Source organism: Pan troglodytes, chromosome 8, assembly GCF_028858775.2.
Source record: "Pan troglodytes isolate AG18354 chromosome 8, NHGRI_mPanTro3-v2.0_pri, whole genome shotgun sequence".
In the NCBI taxonomy this organism is placed as follows: domain Eukaryota; kingdom Metazoa; phylum Chordata; class Mammalia; order Primates; family Hominidae; genus Pan; species Pan troglodytes.
The window spans coordinates 104,363,461-104,385,721 of record NC_072406.2 but is presented as its reverse complement, the minus strand read 5'-3'; the positions used below and the strand labels follow the sequence as shown (position 1 = coordinate 104,385,721).

The 22,261-nt window shown below is 40.0% G+C and overlaps 1 protein-coding gene and 1 pseudogene across 19 annotated transcripts in view; one reads left to right on the top strand and one right to left on the bottom strand.

Moving 5' to 3' along the window:
* CPEB3 (cytoplasmic polyadenylation element binding protein 3) overlaps positions 1–22,261 on the top strand; it is a 242,765-nt gene that overhangs the window by 146,840 nt on the left and 73,664 nt on the right. For all 19 annotated transcript variants that reach the window (XM_016918864.4, XM_016918862.4, XM_016918865.4 and 16 more), the window contains 2 exons: positions 147–314; positions 2,142–2,231. In XM_016918864.4, coding sequence (XP_016774353.1) covers positions 147–314; positions 2,142–2,231 — 258 coding nt within the window. The remainder of the gene's footprint in view (positions 1–146; positions 315–2,141; positions 2,232–22,261) is intronic.
* On the bottom strand, positions 6,993–8,368 carry LOC101057542 (eukaryotic initiation factor 4A-I-like; annotated as a pseudogene).

The following is a 22,261-nucleotide window of genomic DNA, read 5'->3' as shown; positions in this document are numbered from 1 at the left end:
AATATTCAGTCCTGTTAATCTTGGAAAAACCACAGCTCAGGACACCTTTTTTTTTGTATGCTTCTCTCTGCACTTCGGGCTTCTAATAGAGCATTTATTGTCCTAGAAAATCATTTTAATTATAGAAACTCCCACATTTGTTTCAGGTCGATCTTCTCTCTTTCCCTTTGAAGATGCCTTCCTGGATGATAGCCACGGTGATCAGGCCTTGTCATCTGGCTTAAGTTCTCCCACTCGCTGTCAAAATGGGGAACGAGTAGAACGCTACTCTAGAAAGGTGTTTGTTGGAGGACTTCCTCCTGATATTGATGAAGGTACTATGCATTCATTAATGATTTTGCAAAGGCTGAGTTTGTTCTTTGTGTGTTCTGACCCTGCCTCTCCTCTCCAAGTCAACTTTAGGACATCTATATCTTAGTGCATAGGAGGTGAGACTATTTGGTGGATTAGAAAGTGGTAGTCTATTATTTTACTAAGTACTTCATGTTACATTATCTCATTTAATCCTCATAGCTATCTAATAAGGGATATCCTAGCATCTCCATTTTATAGATAAGGAAACTGAGGATCAGAGAGAAATAATTTGTTCAGGGTTATATAGCTGATGGTGCAGTTGCAACTCAAATTCAATTAGATTCCAGAGCTTCTGCTCATGTGCATCACACCAAACCATCTCACATTTTAATATAAATACTGGCCAGTGCAGTGGTTCACGCCCGTAATCCCAGTACTTTGGGAGGCCAAGATGGGAGGATTACTTGAGCCCAGGGGTTCAAGACCAGCCTGGGCAACATAGCAAGACCCTGTCTCTACAAAACAAGATTAGCCGGGTATGGTGGTATGTGCCTGTACTCCCAGCTACTTGGGAGGCTGAGGTGGGAGATCACTTGAGCCCAGGAGTTTGAGGTTACAGTGAGCTATGATCATACCACTGAACTCCAGCCTGGATGACAGAGTGAGACCCTGTCTCATAAGTAAATAAATAAATAAAAACAAATACCTATTAACAAAAAGCATAATCCACCTCTTTAAAAGAATGAAGATGAATTAGAATCTTTCTTAATAATAGTTTTGAGATGCTATCAGTCCAAAAGTGAGTGTTCACTTATGCCTAAAGCCAGTTTATTTTAGCACACGGTAAGTTGTCAATAAATATTTGTTGAAAGGATGAATGAAATAAAATTGTGACAAAGTTAACTTAAGCAAAAAACAACTCTAGTTCCAGTAGGCTTTGGGTCTGATATAAAAATACTGTCTGATATTCTAACAGTCTTGTTTTTCTAGCATTTTTCTAGCTATGACACACTTCAAATTTATCATGATTTCCTTTTTTCATGGTGACAGGAGAAAAGTCTCAAAAAGTGGTTTTATTTTAGACTAACTACATTAAAGTTATACATAGCTGAATGCTTATTTTCCTCCAAATTGTTCTTGTATTCATGTTAATCTCATCTATTGATTAGATTATCTTCAAGACAATTTTTAAGATCATGGCTGAGAGAGTGGTACCCTAAACCTGAGTAGGAGCCAGGTTATAACCTCTGCTTTGAGTCATATGTCAGAGGGAAAATATAAATGTATTGATCTATAATTTTTGATATATTTTCTATATAGGGTATGTAATATGTAGTTATTAAAGAGAGCATTGGCCATCAACATTTTCTTATCACCCAATAGAATTACCTACTTATTGCCCCTACTCCTTACCAAAAGAATCGTATCTATTTCTTAAATAATCTTAGAGGTTCCTACAAGTGAAACCATATTTTAAATATTTTCTGTACCTTACTTTCTTACTAAAATCAGAGAACATTCCTATTTTTAGAATCTTTCTATTTGACATAGAAGTCACCTTAGTTTAATATGAGATACTTTTCTTCCAAATTCTTTATGTCAAGTTTATTGGCAGTGAAAGGAAATGAATTATAGTTAGAAACACACTTTGCATGATTAAAAGTGAATAACCAAATGTACACCCAAGCAATGGTATTTCACTTAGTAGGTTTCACTTCCGTAAAGATGCTATAGAAAACAACCCTCAAAACATTTTTTTAAACTAAAAAGACATGTTTTGTGCTCTTCTGGTTTTCTGATTGCAATATTTTTTTCTCTTTTGCTAAGATTCTTTCTTTGTTTTGTAGATGAGATCACTGCCAGCTTTCGCAGGTTTGGACCTCTCGTAGTAGACTGGCCTCACAAAGCTGAAAGCAAGTCTTATTTTCCTCCTAAAGGTAATGCTCTTAAAATGTTTCCACTGCTTGCCTGTTGGAGAGATAGCATGACAGTTCAATAAAAGGCAGCCTTTTAACTCTTGAAATAGCTGTTGAATTTTTTCCCCCAATTAGGAAAACATTTTAATGTTGATCATCCTTTTGTGTATTATGTTTCCACTTAGAGACTCTTCCCCTGAAGCACACTGATTGTTTCATGACACCCATTTTATTGACAGTGAGACCCTGGGAGTCTGTTGTGGATGAGCCTCCTGCTAATTTTCATTATTTTGAAAGGAAAGATCTAGGGTTTTGAGGAATGTCAGCAATGGTAAAGGAAAAGATTATTTAGGGTCAGATTTTATTTGTATTCCATAGCCCTATGGTTTTATAGATCTTGTAAACCCCAAACCTGGGAAACCTAGTGGCTAAAGAATGGCATTGTACAAAATTATCTTTAACCACATCTGTATATTAAGTGACTTAGCCTGTTTGGGAGCAGAGGGCAAACTAGCAAAAGACACTCCATATGACCCTGCTTCCCTGATTTTTGGGGAGGCTCATTTGATAATTTATGAGTGCATGAAAATATATTGCTTTGTTCATAGTTTGTCATTTCTGCAGAATCTAGGGAACTTTACTGGTGATATTCATTTGGGTGTGTTCCTAGATTTATATAGAAGAATGTTTTGGGTTAAAGGTTTTGTTTGTGTTACATTCTGTAGATATGTTTCAAGGATACATTTCATTTCAGAAAAATGGCTTTTTGATATGTATTATTGTGTAATATTACTCAGCACAAAAAGATGAAGTGAAAATACTTGTCCTTCCTGTGCCTCATAAATGAATCAAATTATAGCTTAACCTGAGGAAGGCAAGTGGCTTCCTTTTATGTCCGGTTTGTTAGGTTTCATTGTCAGTTGTACTTCTCCAATTCTCACTCTCTTCATAACCCACAAAAATAAGTTAATATAGAGGGCTGTTGCTTGTTCTTTGTTTTTTTTTGTTGTTGTTTTTATTTGTTTTTTTTTTTGAGACGGAGTCTCACTCTGTCGCCCAGGCTGGAGTGCAGTGGCGTGATCTCGGCTCACTGCAAGCTCCGCCTCCTGGATTCACGCCATTCTCCTGCCTCAGCCTCCCGAGTAGCTGGGACTACAGGCTCCTGCCGCCACGCCCGGCTCATTTTTTGTATTTTTAGTAGAGACAGGGTTTCACCGTGTTAGCCAGGATGGTCTCGCTCTCCTGACCTTGTGATCCGCCTGCCTCGGCCTCCCAAAGTGCTGGGATTACAGGCGTGAGCCACCATGCCCGGCCTTTTTTTTTTTTTTGTATGTTTTCTTATCAATTATTTATTATAACCATATGAATAATTCCAGTTATTATTTTTATTTCAATAACTATTATTTATTATTATTATTATTATTATACTTTAAGTTTTAGGGTACATGTGCACAATGTGCAGGTTAGTTACATATGTATACATGTGCCATGCTGGTGTGCTGCACCCATTAACTCATCATTTAGCATTAGGTATATCTCCTAATGCTAACCCTCCCCCCTCCCCCCACCCCACCACAGTCCCCAGAGTGTGATGTTCCCCTTCCTGTGTCCATGTGTTCTCATTGTTCAATTCCCACCTATGAGTGAGAACATGCAGTGTTTGGTTTTTTGTCCTTGTGATAGTTTACTGAGAATGATGATTTCCAATTTCATCCATGTCCCTACAAAGGACATGAACTCATCATTTTTTATGGCTGCATAGTATTCCATGATGTATATGTGCCACATTTTCTTAATCCAGTCTATCATTGTTGGACAGTTGGGTTGGTTCCAAGTCTTTGCTATTGTGAATAGTGCCACAATAAACATACGTGTGCATATGTCTTTATAGCAGCATGATTTATAGTCCTTTGGGTATATACCCAGTAATGGGATGGCTGGGTCAAATGGTATTTCTAGTTCTAGATCCCTGAGGAATCGCCACACTGACTTCCACAATGGTTGAACTAGTTTACAGTCCCACCAACAGTGTAAAAGTATTCCTATTTCTCCGCATCGTCTCCAGCACCTGTTGTTTCCTGACTTTTTAATGATCACCATTCTAACTGGTGTGAGATGGTATCTCATTGTGGTTTTGATTTGCATTTCTCTGATGGCCAGTGATGGTGAGCATTTTTTCATGTGTTTTTTGGCTGCATACATGTCTTCTTTTGAGAAGTGTCTGTTCATGTCCTTCGCCCACTTTTTGATGGGGTTGTTTGTTTTTTTCTTGTAAATTTGTTTGAGTTCATTGTAGATTCTGGATATTAGCCCTTTGTCAGATGAGTAGGTTGCAAAAATTTTCTCCCATTTTGTAGGTTGCCTGTTCACTCTGATGGTAGTTTCTTTTGCTGTACAGAAGCTCTTTAGTTGAATTAGATCCCATTTGTCAATTTTGTCTTTTGTTGCCATTGCTTTTGGTGTTTTAGACATGAAGTCCTTGCCCATGCCTATGTCCTGAATGGTAATGCCTAGGTTTTCTTCTAGGGTTTTTATGGTTTTAGGTCTGATGTTTAAGTCTTTAATCCATCTTGAATTAATTTTTGTATAAGGTGTAAGGAAGGGATCCAGTTTCAGCTTTCTACATATGGCTAGCCAGTTTTCCCAGCACCATTTATTAAATAGGGAATCCTTTCCCCATTGCTTGTTTTTGTCAGGTTTGTCAAAGATCAGATAGTTGTAGATATGCGGCATTATTTCTGAGGCCTCTGTTCTGTTCCATTGATCTATATCTCTGTTTTGGTCCCAGTACCATGCTGTTTTGGTTACTGTAGCCTTGTAGTATAGTTTGAAGTCAGGTAGTGTGATGCCTCCAGCTTTGTTCTTTTGGCTTCGGATTGACTTGGCGATGTGGGCTCTTTTTTGGTTCCATATGAACTTTAAAGTAGTTTTTTCTAATTCTGTGAAGAAAGTCATTGGTAGCTTGATTTTTTTTTTTTTTTTTGAGACAGTCTCACTCTGTTGCCCAGGCTGGAGTGCAATGGTGTGATCTCGGCTTCTGCAACCTCCACCTCCCGGGTTCAAGCAATTCTCCTGCCTCAGCCTCCTGAGTAGCTGGGACTACAGGCTTGTGCCACCACACCCGGCTAATTTTTGTAATTTTAGTAGAGACAGGTTTTCACCATATTGGCCAGGCTGGTCTTGAACTCCTGACCTCATGATCCTCCTGCCTTGGCCTCCCAAAGTGCTGGGATTACAGGTGTGAGCCACCATGCCCAGCTGAGATATTTTGATATAGGCATACAGTATGTAATAATCACATCAGGGTAAATGGGGTATTCATCACCTCAAGCATTTATCATTTCTTTGTGTTATAAACATTCCAATTATACTTTAGTTATTTAAAAATATACAGTAGATTATTGTTGATTGTAGTCACCCTGTTGTACTATCAAAGACAAGATCTTATTCATTCCATCTAATTATGTTTTTGTACCTATTAACCATGCCCACTTTTACCCACCCACCCCCACCTTCTTTCCAGCCTCTGGTAACTTACATCATTCTATTTTCTGTCATCATGAGTTCAATTGTTTTGATTTTTAGTTCTCACAAATGCATGAGACAATGGGAAGTTTGTCTTTCTGTGCCTGGCTTATTTTTCTTATCATAATGTCCTCCAGTTCCATCCATGTTGTTGCAGATGACAGGACTCTTTTTTTCGTGGCTGAATACTACTCCACTGTGTATATGTACCACATATTCTTTTTTTTTTTTTTTTTTTATGTGTGTGTGTGAGATGGAGTTTCACTCTTGTTGTCTAAGCTGGAGTGCAATGGCACAATCTTGGCTCACCTCAACCTCCACCTCTGGGATTCAAGAGATTCTCCTGCCTCAGCCTCCCGAGTAGCTGGGATTACAGGCATGTGCCATCATGCCTGGCTAATTTTGCATTTTTAGTAGAGATGGGGTTTCTTCATGTTGGTCAGGCTGGTCTCGAACTCCCAACCTCAGGTGATCCACCTGCCTCGGCCTCCCAGAGTGCTGGAATTACAGGCGTGAGCCACCGTGCCTGGTCACGTACCACATATTCTTTATCCATTCATCTGTTGATGAATGGATAAAGGTTGTTTCCGAATCCTGGCTATTGTGAATAGTGCTGCAACAAACATGGGAGTACAGGTATCTCTTCGATATACTGATTTCCTTTCTTTTGGTTATATATACCTAGCAGTATGATGGATCATATGGTAGCTCTATTTTTAGTTTTTTGAGGAACCTCCACGCTGTTCTCCATAGTGGCTATACTAATTTATATTCCCCCCAACAGCGTACAAGTGTTCCCTTTTCTCCACATCCTCACCAGCATTTCTTATAGCCTGTCTTTTGGATAAAAACCATTTTAACTGTGGTGAGATGATATCACATTGTAGTTTTGATTTGCCTTTTGCTGACAATCAGTAATATTGAGCACCTTTTCATATATCTGTTTGCCATTTGTATGTTTTCTTTTGAGAAATGCCTATTCAGATCTTTTACCCTCCCTTTTTTTTTTTTTTTGCCTCAAAAAGTGACGTTTATTCAAGGAAAAAAATTACAAGATGTCCATCCCTTGGCTCTCTTTCCTTCCGCCTCCTGCTGCTCCTCAGTTTCCCAAGAATGAATCCTGGCTGGGGCTAGGTAGCAGGATAGCCCCTCAGATGAGGTCAGCAACATTGAGGGCCGTCACCTCAATGGAGGTGTTGTATAAGGTCTCAGTTTCTTAAAGAGTCCTCTTGTCTGCTTCTGTTACCATGTTAATAGTCACACCCTTATGGCCAAACCGTCCACCTCGACCAATTCTGTGGATACAGTTTTCCCTGTTGGTGGGAAGGTCACAGTTGATAACTGAAGAAACCTGCTGCACATGAATGCCTCTGGCTGCGGGTCAGTGGTAATCAATACTCTGTGAGAGCCAGAACAAAACTCCCTCATGATCACATTTCATTCTTTTGTTCCATATCTCTATGCATGGCAGAGACAGTGAAGTCCCAAGCATGCATCTTCTCAGTGAGCCAATCCACTTTCTTCTTTTTTTTTTGAGACAGAGTCTTGCTCTGTCACCCAGGCTGGAGTGCAGTGGTGCGATCTCGGCTCACTGCAAGCTCCTCCTCCCGGGTTCATGCCATTCTCCTGCCTCAGCCTCCCAGTAGCTGGGACTACAGGCACTTGCCACCATGCCCGGCTAATTTCTTTTTGTATTTTTAGTAGAGATGGGGTTTCACCATGTAAGCCAGGATGGTCTGGCTCTCCTGACCTCGTAATCCGCCCGCCTTGGCCTCCCAAAGTGCTGGGATTACAGGCGTGAGCCACTGCACCCAGCCGAGCCAATCCACCTTCTTTCCAGTATTGATGAAGATGACTGCCTAGGGTGACAATCAGGGTTTCATACAAACCACACAGTGTGCTCAGTTTCCACTCCTCATGTTCCACATTGATGTAGAATTGGTGGACCCCCTCCAGGGTCAACTCTTCCTTCTTGACAGGAATCCAAATGGGGTCCCTCATGAACTTCTTGGTCACCTCAAGCACATCAGAAGGCCTTGTGGCTGATAGCAAAACCACCTGGGTGTTGCTGTTGAGCTTTTGGAATATGTCATAGATTGAGTCCTTGAATCCATGGCTTAACATTTCATCAGCTTCATCCAGTACAAACATCTTGATGTATTTGGGAGACAGGTATCTCTGGTTAAGCATATCAGACATATGGCCAGGGGTACCCACGATGATATGGGGAACTTCCATCTGTAGTTTCTGCACCTCAGCATGCACGTTGGTGCCCCCAATACAGCCATGACAGGAGGCACCCATGTAGTCTCCTAGTGTCATGACCACCTTTTCTATCTTTTGAGCCAATTATCAAGTGGATGCTGGGACCAAGGTGTGGGTAGCCTTCAGATCTAATTCAATCTACTGCAGAATTGATATGGCAAAAGTGGCCATTTTCCCAGTCCCAGATAGGGCTTGAGTGATCACATCATAATCCTTGATACAAGAAGAATGGCTCGCTACTGGTTGGCAGAGGACTTCTCAAAACCATAGGCATAGATGCCATGGAGGAGGGATTCCAAGAGGTTCATATCATCAAAACTGTCAACAATCTCATTTCAGTTTCTCTCAATGATGCCTTCAGGCTCCATCTCATCAGGACCATTGTCTCTGGATCAGAAATACTCATTCTTGGCCGGGCGTGGTGGCTCACGCTTATAATCCCAGAACTTTGGGAGGCTGAGGCGGGCAGATCACGAGGTCAGGAGTTCGAGACCAGCCTGGCCAACATGGTGAAACCCCATCTCTACTAAAAATACAAAAATTAGCTGGGCATGGTAGCCCATGCCTGTAATCCCAGCTACTCAGGAGGCTGAGGCAGGAGAATCACTTGAATCTGGGAGGCAGAGTTTACAGTGAGCCGAGATCATGCCACTGCACTCCAGCCTGGGTGACAGAGCAAGACTCCGCCTTAGAAAAAAAAAAAGAAAAGAAATACTCATTCTCAGGCATGATCCTTAGAAACTCTCTTTTGCCCGTTTTTAAATCAGATTATTAGTTTTTTTTCGTATTGAGTTGTTTGAGCTCTTTATATATTGTTATTAATCCCTTGTTAGATTGACAGTTTGTAACTATTTTCTCCCATTCTGTGGGTTGTCTCTTCACTTTGTTGACTGTTTCCTTTGCTGTGCAGAAGCTTTTTAACTTGATGTGATCCCATTTGTCCATTTTGCTTTGGTTGCCTTTGCTTGTGGGGTATTACTCAAGAAATCTTTGTGCCCAGACCAATGTCTTGGAGATTTTCCCCTATGTTTTTGTTTGTTTGTTTGTTTGTCTTAGTATTTCTTTTAGTAGTTTCATAGTTTGAGGTCTTAATTTGAAGTTTTTTTTATTATTATACTTTAAGTTCTAGGGTACATGTGCATAATGTGAAGGTTTGTTACGTAGGTATACATGTGCCATGTTGGTTTGCTGCACCCATTAACTCATCATTTACAATAGGTATTTCTCCTAATGCTATCCCTCCCCCTGCCCCCCACCCCATGACAGGCCCCTGGATGTGATGTTACCCGCCCTGTGTCCAAGTGTTCTCATTGTTCAATTCCCACCTATGAGTGAGAACATGCAGTGTTTGGTTTTCTATCCTTGTGATAGTTTGCTCAGAATGGTGGTTTCTAGCTGCATCCATGTCCCTGCAAAGGACATGAACTCATCCTTTTTTATGGCTGCATAGTATTCCATGGTGTACATATGCCACATTTTCTTAATCCAGTCTATCATTGATGGACATTTTGGTTGGCTCCAAGTCTTTGCTATTGTGAATAGTGCCACAATAAACATACGTATGCATGTGTCTTTATAGTAGCATGATTTATAATCCTTTGGGCATTTATCTAGTAATGGGATCACTGGGTCAAATGGTATTTCTAGTTCTAGATCCTTGAGGAATTACCACACTGTCTTCCACAATGGTTGAACTAGTTTACACTCCCACTAACAGTATAAAAGCGTTCCTATTTCTCCACATCCTCTCCAGCATCTGTTGTTTCCTGACTTAATGATTGCCATTCTAACTGGCGTGAGATGGTATCTCATTGTGGTTTTGATTTGCATTTCTCTGATGACCAGTGATGATGAGCATTTTTTCATGTGTCTGTTGGCTGCATAAATGTCTTCTTTTGAGAAGTGCGTATTCATATCCTTTGCCCACTTTTTGTTGGGGTTGTTTTTCTCTTGTAAATTTGTTTAAGTTCTTTGTAGATTCTGGATATGAGCCCTTTGTCAGATGGACAGATTGCAAAAATTTTCCCCTATTCTGTAGGTTACCTGCTCACTCTGATGGTAGTTCCTTTTGCTGTGCAGAAGCTCTTTAGTTTAATTAGATCCGATTTGTCTATTTTGGCTTTTGTTGCCATTGCTTTTGGTGTTTTAGTCATGATGTCCTTGCCCATGCCTATGTCCTGAATGGTATTTCCTAGGTTTTCTCCTAGGGTTTTTATGGTTTTAGGTCTAACATTTAAGTCTTTAATCCATCTTGAATTAATTTTTGTGTAAGTTGTAAGGAAGGGATCCAGTTTCAGCTTTCTACATATGGCTAGCCAGTTTTCCCAGCACCATTTATTAAATAGGGAATCTTTTCCCCATTTTTTGTTTTTGTCAGGTTTGTCAAAGATCAGATGGTTGTAGATGTGTGGTGTTATTTCTGAGGCCTCTGTTCTATTCCATTGGTCTATATATCTGTTTTGGTCCCAGTACCATGCTGTTTTGGTTACTGTAGCCTTGTAGTATAGTTTGAAGTCAGGTAGCATGATGCCTCCAGCTTTGTTCTTGTTGCCTAGAATTGTCTTGGCAATGCGGGCTCTTTTTTGTTTCCATATGAACTTTAAAGTAGTTTTTTCCAATTCTGTGAAGAAAGTCATTGGTAGCTTGATGGGGATGGCATTGAATCTATAAATTACCTTGGGCAGTATGGCCATTTTCACAATATTGATTCTTCCTATCCATGAGCATGGAATGTTCTTCCATTTGTTTGTGTCCTCTTTTATTTCGTTGAGCAGTAGTTTGTAGTTCTCCTTGAAGAGGTCCTTCACATCCCTTGTAAGTTGGATTCCTAGGTATTTTATTCTCTTTGAAGCAATTGTGAATGGGAGTTCACTCATGAGTTGGCTGTTTGTCTGATATTGGTATATAGGAATGCTTGTGATTTTTGCATATTGATTTTGTATCCTGAGACTTTGCTGAAGTTGCTTATCAGCTTAAGGAGATTTTGGGCTGAGATGATGGGGTTTTCTAAATATACAATGATGTCATCTGCAAACAGGGACAATTTGACTTCCTCTTTTCCTAATTGAGTACCCTTTATTTCTTTCTCTTGCCTGATTGCCCTGGCCGGAACTTCTAACACTATGTTGAATAGGAGTGGTGAGAGAGGGCATCCCTGTCTTGTGCCAGTTTTCAAAGGGAATGCTTCCAGTTTTTGCCCATTCAGTATGATATTGGCTGTGGGTTTGTCGTAAATAGCTCTTATTATTTTGAGATATGTTCCATCAATACCTAATTTATTGAGAGTTTTTAGCATGAAGGCTGCTGAATTTTGTCAAAGGCCTTTCCTGCATCTATTGAGATAATCGTGGTTTTTTTGTTGTTGTTGGTTCTGTTTATGTGATGGATTATGTTTATTGATTTGCGTATATTGAACCAGCTTTGCATCCCAGGGATGAAGCCAACTTGATCATGGTGGATAAGCTTTTTCATGTGCTGCTGGATTCAGTTTGCCAGTATTTTATTGAGGATTTTCGCATCCATATTCGTCAGGGATATTGGTCTAAAATTCTCTTTTTTTGTTGTGTCTTTGCCAGGCTTTGGTATCAGGATGATGCTGTCCTCATAAAATGAGTTAGGGAGGATTCCCTCTTTTTCTATTGATTGGAATCGTTTTAGAAGGAATGGTACCAGCTCTTCTTTGTACCTCTGGTAGAATTTGGCTATGAATCCATCTGGTCCTGGACTTTTTTTGGTAGGCTATTAATTATTGCCTCAATTTCAGAGCCTGTTATTAGTGTATTCAGAGATTCAGCTTCTTCCTGGTTTAGTCTTGGGAGGGTGTATGTGTCCAGGAATTTACCCATTTCTTCTACATTTTCTAGGTTATTTGTGTAGAGGTGTTTATAGTATTCTTTGATGGTAGTTTGTATTTCTGTGGGATCGGTGGTGATATCCCCTTTATCATTTTTTATTGCGTCTATTTGATTCTTCTCTCTTTTCTTCTTTATTAGTCTTGCTAGCAGTCTATCAATTTTGTTGATCTTTTCAAAAAACCAGCTCCTGGATTCATTGATTTTTTGAAGGGTTTTTTGTGTCTCTATCTCCTTTAGTTCTGCTCTGATCTTAGTTATTTCTTGCCTTCTGCTAGCTTTTGAATTTGTTTGCTCTTGCTTCTCTAGTTCTTTTAATTGTGCTGTTAGGGTGTTGATTTTAGATCTTTCCTGCTTTCTCTTGGGGGCATTTAGTGCTACAAATTTCCCTCTACACACTGCTTTAAATGTGTCCCAGAGATTCTGGTACATTGTGTCTTTGTTCTCATTGGTTTCAAAGAACGTCTTTATTTCTGCCTTCATTTCGTTATTTACCCAATAGTCATTCAGGAGCAGGTTGTTCAGTTTTCATGTAGTTGTGTGGTTTTGAGTGAGTTTCTTAATCCTGAGTTCTAATTTGATTGCACTGTGGTCTGAGAGACAGTTTATTGTGATTTCTGTTCTTTCACATTTGCTGAGGAGTGCTTTACTTCCAACTATGTTGTCAATTTTGGAATGAGTGTGATGTGGCGCTGACAAGAACGTATGTTCTGTTGATTTGGGGTGGAGAGTTCTGTAGATGTCTATTAGTTCTGCTTGGTGCAGAGCCGAGTTTAAGTCCTGGATATCCTTGTTAACCTTCTTAACCTTCCCCCATTTGTCATTTACTTTTTGACCCTCTTTAATGTTTTTTTGTAGTACTAACATTATAAATTTTTATATAGGTAAATTTATTAATGTCTTCTTTGTGTTTTCTGAATATTTATGACATGCCTTAAAAGATTTTTCCCGCCGCAAGACAATAAGAAAATACTACACATGTTGTTTTCTTTTTGTTGTTGTTGCTTGTATTACTTTACTTTTGACATTGACATCTTGTTTTGGTCTGGAATTTATATTGGAGTAAGGCATGAGAAAGGATCCAGCTTTATTTTTTCAGGTAGCTTGACAGATCCCCCAGTTTTGTTTATAGGCTGGCTAGTCCAATTTTTTCCGCATCGATTTGAGTTCTTAGAATTGAATATTGATTGGGAGGTCATCTCTTCTGTTTCTCAAGAAATGCACAGTTTATCTAGAACTACTTGCTGCAGTATGTAGCTAATGAGCACTTGAAATGTGACTAGTTTGACTTGAGATATGGTTTTACGTGTAAATATACACTGCATTTCAAAGGCTTAGTTTTTTTTTTAAATGTAGAGAATCTCATTAATAATTTTATTTGCATGTTAAAATAACTTTATGGAGATATTGGATTAAATAAGATATTAAAATTAACTTCACCTGTTTCTTTTTACCTTTTAAAATATAGATACTGGAAAAATTTTAATTACATATGTGAGTCATATTACATTTCTGTTAGACAGTGCTTCTCTAGAACAAGGGTCAACAAACTACCTGTTTTTGTATGACCTGTGAGCTTAAGGATTTTTTTTTACATCTTTAAGGAATTATATGTGGCACACACATCTCTTTACAGAAAACATATGTTGACTCCTGCTCCAAAATAGCCCACAGAATTGCTCATTTTGCTTTGAGACATCCGGTGACAAGGGAGGCAGTTTATTTCAGAAGTCTTTATATTTGTAGGCCTAGTTAGTTATTACATGTTTCCCTCTATTGTGTCAAATGCTTCCCTGCAATCTTTACTCCTTAGTCAACGATGTCTTATAAAGTAAGACAGAATAAGTCATCATTGTGACATCTAACTCTAGGTACTTAAAGGACTATCAGTTTCTCTTTCCAAGCTAAATATTTTTATTTTCTCACTTATATGTTATGTCTAATAGTTTCTGGGTCAGCATTCTTCTTTTCTGCCTTCTTCGTGTATCTGCCATATTTTACAACATCCTACTTAAATTGTTAACTGAGAATTGAAGAGAATGTTAGGGTTGGTCAGAGCAGTACGGAGTTTAGCACCTCTACAGCCTCCATAGATAGCTCTTGGTACACTCCAAAATAACAGCATTAAATATAGAACTATAGTACATTAGTGCTGGTGCCCTCATTTTATAGCTGAGGTTAGGTGTTGAGATGGACCAGTGAGAGCTATGCCAAGAACAGAATCTGATTTCCTGATTCTGGTCCTCAGGCTTGCATCCTCAGAGAGCAGATTGCCTTCTTGGTGATTGGGGTCAGGGAAGAGAAATAATTATTAGACTCTTGGCTCCTGTTGTGTTTTGCTCTCAGCTAAAGTCTGAAGGTTGATGACCTATTTGGGCAGAGCCTAAAGATATTTGATGTTATTCCAATGTTAAGAATATCTACATTGTTCACCTCAAACTGTTCAATGCCTTCTTAATAATACCCCCTCTTGCTGATAATAATTTTTCTTAGGTCACGTCACATTGGCCATTAGGTAAAGTTTGTTTGGCTGTATTAGGCTTGTGTGTAACTAGAAAGGAAAACATGAACCATCCACTATTCAGCCCTTTAGCCTTTCTCAGATAGTGTATACGTAGTGAAATAGAATCATCTGTTCATGCAGCAAGTTTACCTTGGTGCAGATTTGAAGTAGGCTTTGTAAAAGCATGACCATTTTCAGTGGATTGTTAAGAGCTTAAAATCCACATAGATAGACCTCAGTTGGTGGCAAAAAAAAAAAAAAAAAAAAAAAAGCCACATAGGGAAAGAATGGCCAGGTGGCCAGATACATGGACTGTCTCGTTGCATGTTTTTGAGCTAGCAGAGTGGGAGGCCATGCAGACTTCAGCTCTTTCAGCACAAGGGCCATTAAGACATTTAATGACCCATTGAGGATATACAGAGCCTTATGGATCAGTTTGTCTGTGGACCACAAGTAAGGAAATGGTTGCCCTTAGAACACCACTGAGACCATGGAAGGCGAAGGAAGGCATAAAAGTCACAATGTTTGTTTTCATGACTTGGTCCTGGACCTCACAAACTTATAGTCCTATGGGGGAGATAAGAAATTAATCAGATAGTCACAAAAGTAAACATTATTACAAACTGATAAGTTCTCTGAAGGAAAAATAGAGTGCAGTAGAGACTCTAAAAAGGGGGCATCAGTTTAGATTGGGAGTATGGAGAGAGCTTGTTTGAGAAAATGGCATTTAAGCAGACCTGAAAATTGAGGAGTTAGCTAGAACATGTAGGGAAGCAAATTCCAAGCAGAGGACTATCATGCAGGGAGAACTAAGTATGAAAAAAAGGCTTCAGTGCCTTTGGAGAAATGAAGGAAGTGTGGCTGTAATTTGTTTTTTGTTTGTTTGTTTGGAGACAGGGCCACACTCTGTCACCCAGGCTAGAGTGCAGTAGTACAATCATGGCTCACTGCAGCCTTGACTTCCAGGGCTCAAGCAGTCCTCCTGCCTTAGCCTCCTGAGTAGCTGCACTCACTACCATGCCTGGCTTATTTTTTATTTTTATTTTTTGTGGAGACAGAGTCTTGCTCTGTTGCCTGGGCTGTTCTCAAACTCCTGGGCTCAAGCGATGCTCTCACTTCAGCCTCCCAAAGTGTTGGGATTACAGGCGCGAGCTACCATGCGCAACAGGGATGTTGTGAGGTAGAAGAAAAATGAAAGAGCCTTGAAGGATTTTTTTTCTCCTAAATTGATCTAGTCTCCCAGAGAGAGTAGATATGAAGGCCCTCTTGTCAGTTACATGATCCCAGTATTTTCTATTGTTATTCTAATTGTAGACCTTGGTATTATAATGAAGTAGTAGAACCAGAACAAAGCAATCTGGTTCTCTTTGAACATGTTATTTTATAAACAATAAGAATAATCCCAACAGAACAGCAGAACCATCCCAGCAGAACCAACCATCATTTTTCTATCTCCTTCCAGTCTTTTTGTTATGTAGGTCATAGGGGTTTGTTATACAGATTATTTGGTCACCCAGGTATTAAGCCTAGTGACCATTAGTTATTTTTCCTGATCCTCTCCCTCCTCCCACCCTCCACCCTCCGATAGGCCCCAGTGTCTATTGTGTCTGTTGTTCCCCTCTATGTGTCCATGTGTTCTCATCATTTAGCTCCCATGTATAAGTGAGAACATGTGGTATTTGGTTTTCTGTTCACTACTTTGCTAAGGATAATAGCCTCCAGCTCCATCTGTGTTCCTGCAAAGGACATAATCTTGTTCTTTTTAATGATTGTGTACTATTCCATGGTATATATGTACCACGTTTTCTTTATCCAGTCTACCATTGATAGGCATTTAGGTTGATTCCATGTCTTTGCTATTGTGAATAGTGCTTCAGTGAACACACATGTGCATGTGTCTTTATGATAGAACGATTTATGTTCCTTTGAGTATATACCCAGTAATGGGTTTGCTGGCTCAAATGGTAGTTGTTTTTAGGTCTTTGAGGAATTGCCACACTGTTTTCCACAATGGCTGAACTAATTTACACTCCCACCAGCAGTGTATAAGCGTTCCTTTTTCTGTGCAACCTCACCAGCACCTGTTATTTTTTGACTTTTTAGTAATAGCCATTCTGACTAGTGTGAGATGGTATCTTATTGTGATTTTGATTTGCATTTCTCTAATGATCAGCGATATTGAGCTTTTTTTCATGTTTGTTGGCTGCATGTGTGTCTTATGAAAAGTGTCTGTTCATGTCCTTTGCCCACTTTTTAATGAAACTATTTATTTTTTTCTTATAAATTTGTTGAAGTTCCTTACAGATGCTGGATATTAGACCTTTGTCAAATGCATAGTTTGTAAAAATTTTCTCTCACTCTGTAGGTTGTCTGTTCACTCTTTTGATAGTTTCTTTTGCTATGCAGAAGCTCTTCAGTTTAATTAGTTCCCAATTTTCATATTTTTAAAGAGGCCACCTTTCAAGGAGTTTGTACCATAACTGACTTGCTTTTTGGTCATCTAGGCCAAGCTTATCCAATCTGTTGCCCACAGGCCACATGCAGCTCAGGAAAAATTTGTATACTTTCTTAAAACATTATGTTTTTTATTTTTGCCATTTTTTTTTTAGCCTATCAGCTATCAGTGTTACTATATTGTATGTGTGGCCCAAGACAATTCTTCTTCAAGTGTGGCCCAGGGAAGCCAAAAGATTGGATACTTCTGAAGGGTTATTAGAAGTAATGCTTCTCTTGACATATTTTTGTACATGGCCTTCTCTTTCAGATTATTTTCTGTAGGATAAATTTTGTGAAGGTTACTTAACCACAGTTAAAATAAATGAAAATATTAATGACTCCAGATTTGTTATTATATGGCTTCCCAAAGCAATTTTCTTTATGAAGTTTTTGCTAATTTGGACATCTGTATCAAATGTTGTGCTTAGTTTCAAGTCAGATAAATGGTACATTGTGGTTGTGAACTTACCTTTTTGCTTCTGTGTTTGGTGTATAGTGCACCCCTGAAGAACCCAGGGGCCACATTGGTATGAGTCTTGTACTTGAAGTGTTTTAAGTCTTTTCCTCTTAGGTCTCATCTGTTGAATTTTGGGTGTTTTCTAACATTAGCTCCTATCATTCTCTCCCTTACCCACTATGGCCACACTGACTACTTTGCTATTCTTTGGACAAGACAACTGAGGCCTCTGGGGGGCCTTAGTACTTCCTTTTTTCTGAAGCCCTCTTCCCCCATTTCTTTTTTGTTTGTTCATTTTGAGACAGAGTCTCGCTTTGTTGCCCAGGCTGGAGTGCAATGGCACAGTCTTGGCCTACTGCAACCTCCACCTCCTAGGCTCAAGCTATTCTCATGCCTCAGCCTCCCAAGTAGCTGGGATTACAGCTGTGTGCTACCACACCTGGCTGATTTTTAGTATTTTTTAGTAGAGATGGGGGTCTCACCATATTGCCCAGGCTGGTCGTGAACTCTTGACCTCAGGTGATCCACCTGCCTCGGTCTCCCAAAGTGCTAGATTTACAGTCGTGAGCCACCACACCAGGCCTTCCCCCACATTTCTAAATGGAGCACTTTCTCACTTAGACACTGCTCAAATGTCTAGCCCCTATATCCACTTTTTCTGTATTCCTCTTACTCGCATTTTCTGTCTACTTACTTATTTAGTTAGTAGAGATAGGGTCCAGGCTGGTCTTGAACTCTTGGCTTCAAGCAATCCTCCTGCCTTGGCCTCCCAAAATGCTAGGATTACAGATGTAAGTCACCATGCCTGGCCAATTTATTTCTTTTTTACCCTCATTTTATTTTTCTTTAAAATGCTTATTATGACCTGAAAAATTAGATGTGTTTTTCTGACTTTTTTTCCAGACTGCAATGTAAGTTTTATGAGTGCAGGGAATTTTTTATATTTTGTTCACTGCTCAATACCAAGTACTTTGCATACTTGGCTCAGTGACCTTCAGGTATCTATTAGATGAATGAATTGTATCCTGGCAAATGATGAGTTCATTACTTGATCAGAGAATAGAACCCACCACATTTTAGAGGTGGAAAGTTCCTTAAAGATTATCTCATTCTAGTGCAACCTTTATTTTAGACTGAGACTGAAAGAGGTGAAGTATCTTTTCATAAGAACACACATCTTTTGTTAGACAGAGTTGAACCTGACAGACCAATAGTTTATACTATTTTACCTGGTGGATAATAAAGTTATTTTTATTTGTTTTGCTCCTCTGTATGATTGGTGGAAAAGGAGGACAGGTTTAAGCTATATAATCTGATAGATAATGCTGTTATTTACAAGGCTGGATTTTATATTAAAATTAGCATCTTAAGCTATATGACCCAAGGTACATTTTAACATTTGAAAACGAAAGTGGTCCTTGGCTTTTTCCTGAGCCTTTGTATTCTGTTTGTCATACTCACATAGCTGGAGTATTTCCAAAGAGGTGGTTTAGACCGGGGCTGTAGGTCTGAGCTGCCCTTTAGCCATAACTTAACCATGGAATTCTGCCTCGTGGATGATGCCACACTATTTCTGGACATGGGTGAACTGCTTGGTAGTTGAGTTATTTGACTGCAAGGATAAGTTCTTTTGTGCTACCTCAAATCAGGGGTGTGGTTATGAGTGACAAGGGGAGTCCAAGAACAGGAGCTATAATATAACCAGGTATCATGGAGGCTGTACTAGGGTGTGGCAAGCTGCAGGGATTTGAACAGTGAAAGTTACTAATTATCCATTGTAATCTCCCACAATTGTCATGACTCAGTTTGTATAGTTTTCATATTTCTAGTTGAATTCCAGAGAGAGGGAATTTGATTGACCCAGTTCATTTTTTAACACCTAGCTGTGACATAGGTCATCCTAATGATAGGGCCCTAGAATCCTTGACTACTTAGTAAAAGAAGTTCTAGGGCCAGGTGTGGTGGTTCATGCCTGTAATCTAAGTACTTTTGGAGGCCGAGGCAGGTAGATCACTTGAGCCCAGGAGTTCAAGACCAGTCTGGGCAACATGGTGAAACGCCATCTCTGCAAAAAGTACAAAAATTAGCTGGGCATGGTGACATATGCCTGTAGTCCCAGCTACTTGGGAGGCTGCGGTGGGAGGATCACCTGAGCCTGGGGAGGTAAAGGCTGCAGTAAGCCGAGATTGTGCCACACTACACTCCAGCCTGGGCAACCGAGTGAGACCCTGTCTTAAAAAAAAAAAAGAAAAAAGTCTGTTTCCTTTAGCATGTAGCTGTGAATGTGGCCACTAGGAAGATAAGATGGACATGACAAGCTTGATGATAGATAGCATAACCTCCCTCATTGCCCACTGGGAAAATATTCCATCTCCAAAGTTGCTGTCACTGGAGCTACCAAAAAATACCTGTCCACCCTGAGCCTTCTACCCCTTGTTCTGCACTAAGAGCTGATCCTGATACTGCAATAGCCTCACCTCTCATAGTGGGACAGAGAATATGGGCCCAGGGAAAGGAGCTGGCATCTGCTGTGCAATGAGCACAGCTGTGCTACCACTGTTGAGGCCTCTTGGGCAAAGGCAATGATGGCAGCCAGCTACAGATGTTGTACATGAGTTTGGCCATCTGACTCTGAAACTGATTTCAGAAGCCAATGATGCTGGCAGTGGAATGGAGGAAGCTGTCATTCTCAGCTTACTTGGGCAGCTTACAGTGTCAGCTTCAGCAGTCTAGGGGCACAGGGTCCAGGTGAACAGAAATAGTAATAGGCACACAGCTTTATACAAGAGTGACCAAACCCTTGTGCACTAATGATTCCCACCCACTTTTAGAAAAGTTTGTATTCCTGAATGGCTATTTCTGCTGGTGATTCTATACGTCCTCTGCACTGGCTAGGCTGGCTTGCCCTCTGGTGCTCTTGACCAAGGTCATGTAGTTGTGGAAGTTTATGCAATACCAGCATGGTTTGTGAACCTGGCACAAGCCAGGCCACATACTATTCAGTTTGAACACAAGCCAGCTAGCTAAGGAGATCCTGCTTGAGGAACAAGGAAGAGGAATCTACTTTGAGTGGGCAAAAACAGGCCATTGTGGAGCTGCAGTGGGCTGCAGTGTAGCATTTATTTCTTTTTCCTTCAACTTGTCTAAATCTGGCTTTGGAAAGGAAAGTTTTCAAACTTCACATTTTTTCCCTTGTAGCATAACTTGAATGGAAATAAGTCAGTGTTGTTTTAGGCCAGATTCCAAGTTTTTCCACCTTCTGAGTTACGTAAACTGATCAAGTTGGGAAGCCAAGGGTTTTAGCCTGTATTTAACCTTTTGCAGTTCGTCATCTTTTGAGTAACATTCTGTCTTCTTTCAAAAAAAAAAAAAAATCAGGTCCTGGCTTATAGTGCTCACACTGTTTGGTGATTTATGAACCCTATATTTTAATATTTTACTTGATTGTGATTTTCATACCCAGGAAGGATTTTCTTGTAAAAACATGGAAACTGCATTGTGTGATAGCAAGGGTGGGCTTTTTGTTTTGTTTTGTTCTGTTTTGACAGATGGAGTCCATCTATCTTTGCTTTTAAAAGCTTAGCACACTCTCAGTTTACACTTTTATTAACACTTGTCTCTTCAGCATTGTATTGAAGATGAACTATAAAGTTAGTCTTTGCTTTCAAAGCATTTACAGTTTGAGGGACTGTACAGAAAGAAGTCATTAGGAATATATAGTCCACAGGACAAAGCTTGAGCAGCCACGTAAATAACAGAAACATCTTGTTCAAGGTCACCTAAGTACACACTGTGCTATGACCAGGCAGAGGTGATGGGATGGGGGGAAATGCTTGTTTAGTTCAGAGAAGTCATAACTCCTCCTGATGAGAACTTTTATTGAGGAAAAAATAGACTTTAGGAACTGAAATGGAAGGTGGAAATTTGGCAGACTGAGGCAGAGAGGATGTTTTAGAAGAGGATATAGCTTGGGTTGGGACTTGCTGACAGTAGTTAGATAGGGCTAAGGCTGTGAGCAGGTGAGACCAACAGAGGATATGTTAATTGCAGAGTTAGGAATGGGAAGCCAGCTAGGAGGGTCTGGTGAAATTTTTTGAAAACTGAGAGCAAAGACCTGGGTTGTCTTTCAAAAGAGAATGGACCCACTTCAGTCTTGAGAAGAGTGGCACAGAAAAAACTCATTTGAAACAGCATTAAGAACTGATCAGAGGAATGTTAAAGTCCAGGGAGGAGAAGAAATTAAGACTATCAAAGCTCAGGCAGTATATGCACAAGGCCAGACTAAAGCTTCATCTGTCTGTAGGAGAGCATCACCTGGATTGAAACAGAGTTCCCCAGTTGTTTGCTGACTGAGGGAGTGTAACAGGCAGTGGGGCGTAAGCTAGGTTTGTGGACTCAGATGTGGGCATCAGCATTTACTAGCTATATGACATTGAGCAAGTAATTTAACCTTTAAGCCTCAGTTTACTTATCTGAGTTAATACTACTCGTTGGGTTGTTAAGAGGATTATGTGAGGCAGTGCGTGAAAGCACTAACACAATACTTAGGCTTATTAGGTGTTGAATAATCTTAGCGTCCTTGCCTGTGACTTAAATGTAATGCTCAGTAATCATTAAAATTACCCAACGAGTTTGACCAGTTCTCTCCCACACCCCCAGTCTGGTCTCAGTTTCCTTGGTCAGGTGCTTGTTTGAACTGACTGTGACTAGAACTGACAGATTGGCAGACTTCACAAGGACCTCTTTATATAGGGAATGTGTGATTATGTAAACAGCAGATTTTAAGTCCAAATGCCCCAGGTCACTGCCCTGGACTGCAAGACTTTGCTAAGAACACAGGAAGTAGATTACCAATTTTGAACTCTGAGGTGGTTCTACTCTGCCGGCTTGTTTTCTTGTCCATTCCCAACTATTCCCACCCCTGCTGCCAAGCAACCAACCCACAAAGAAAGTT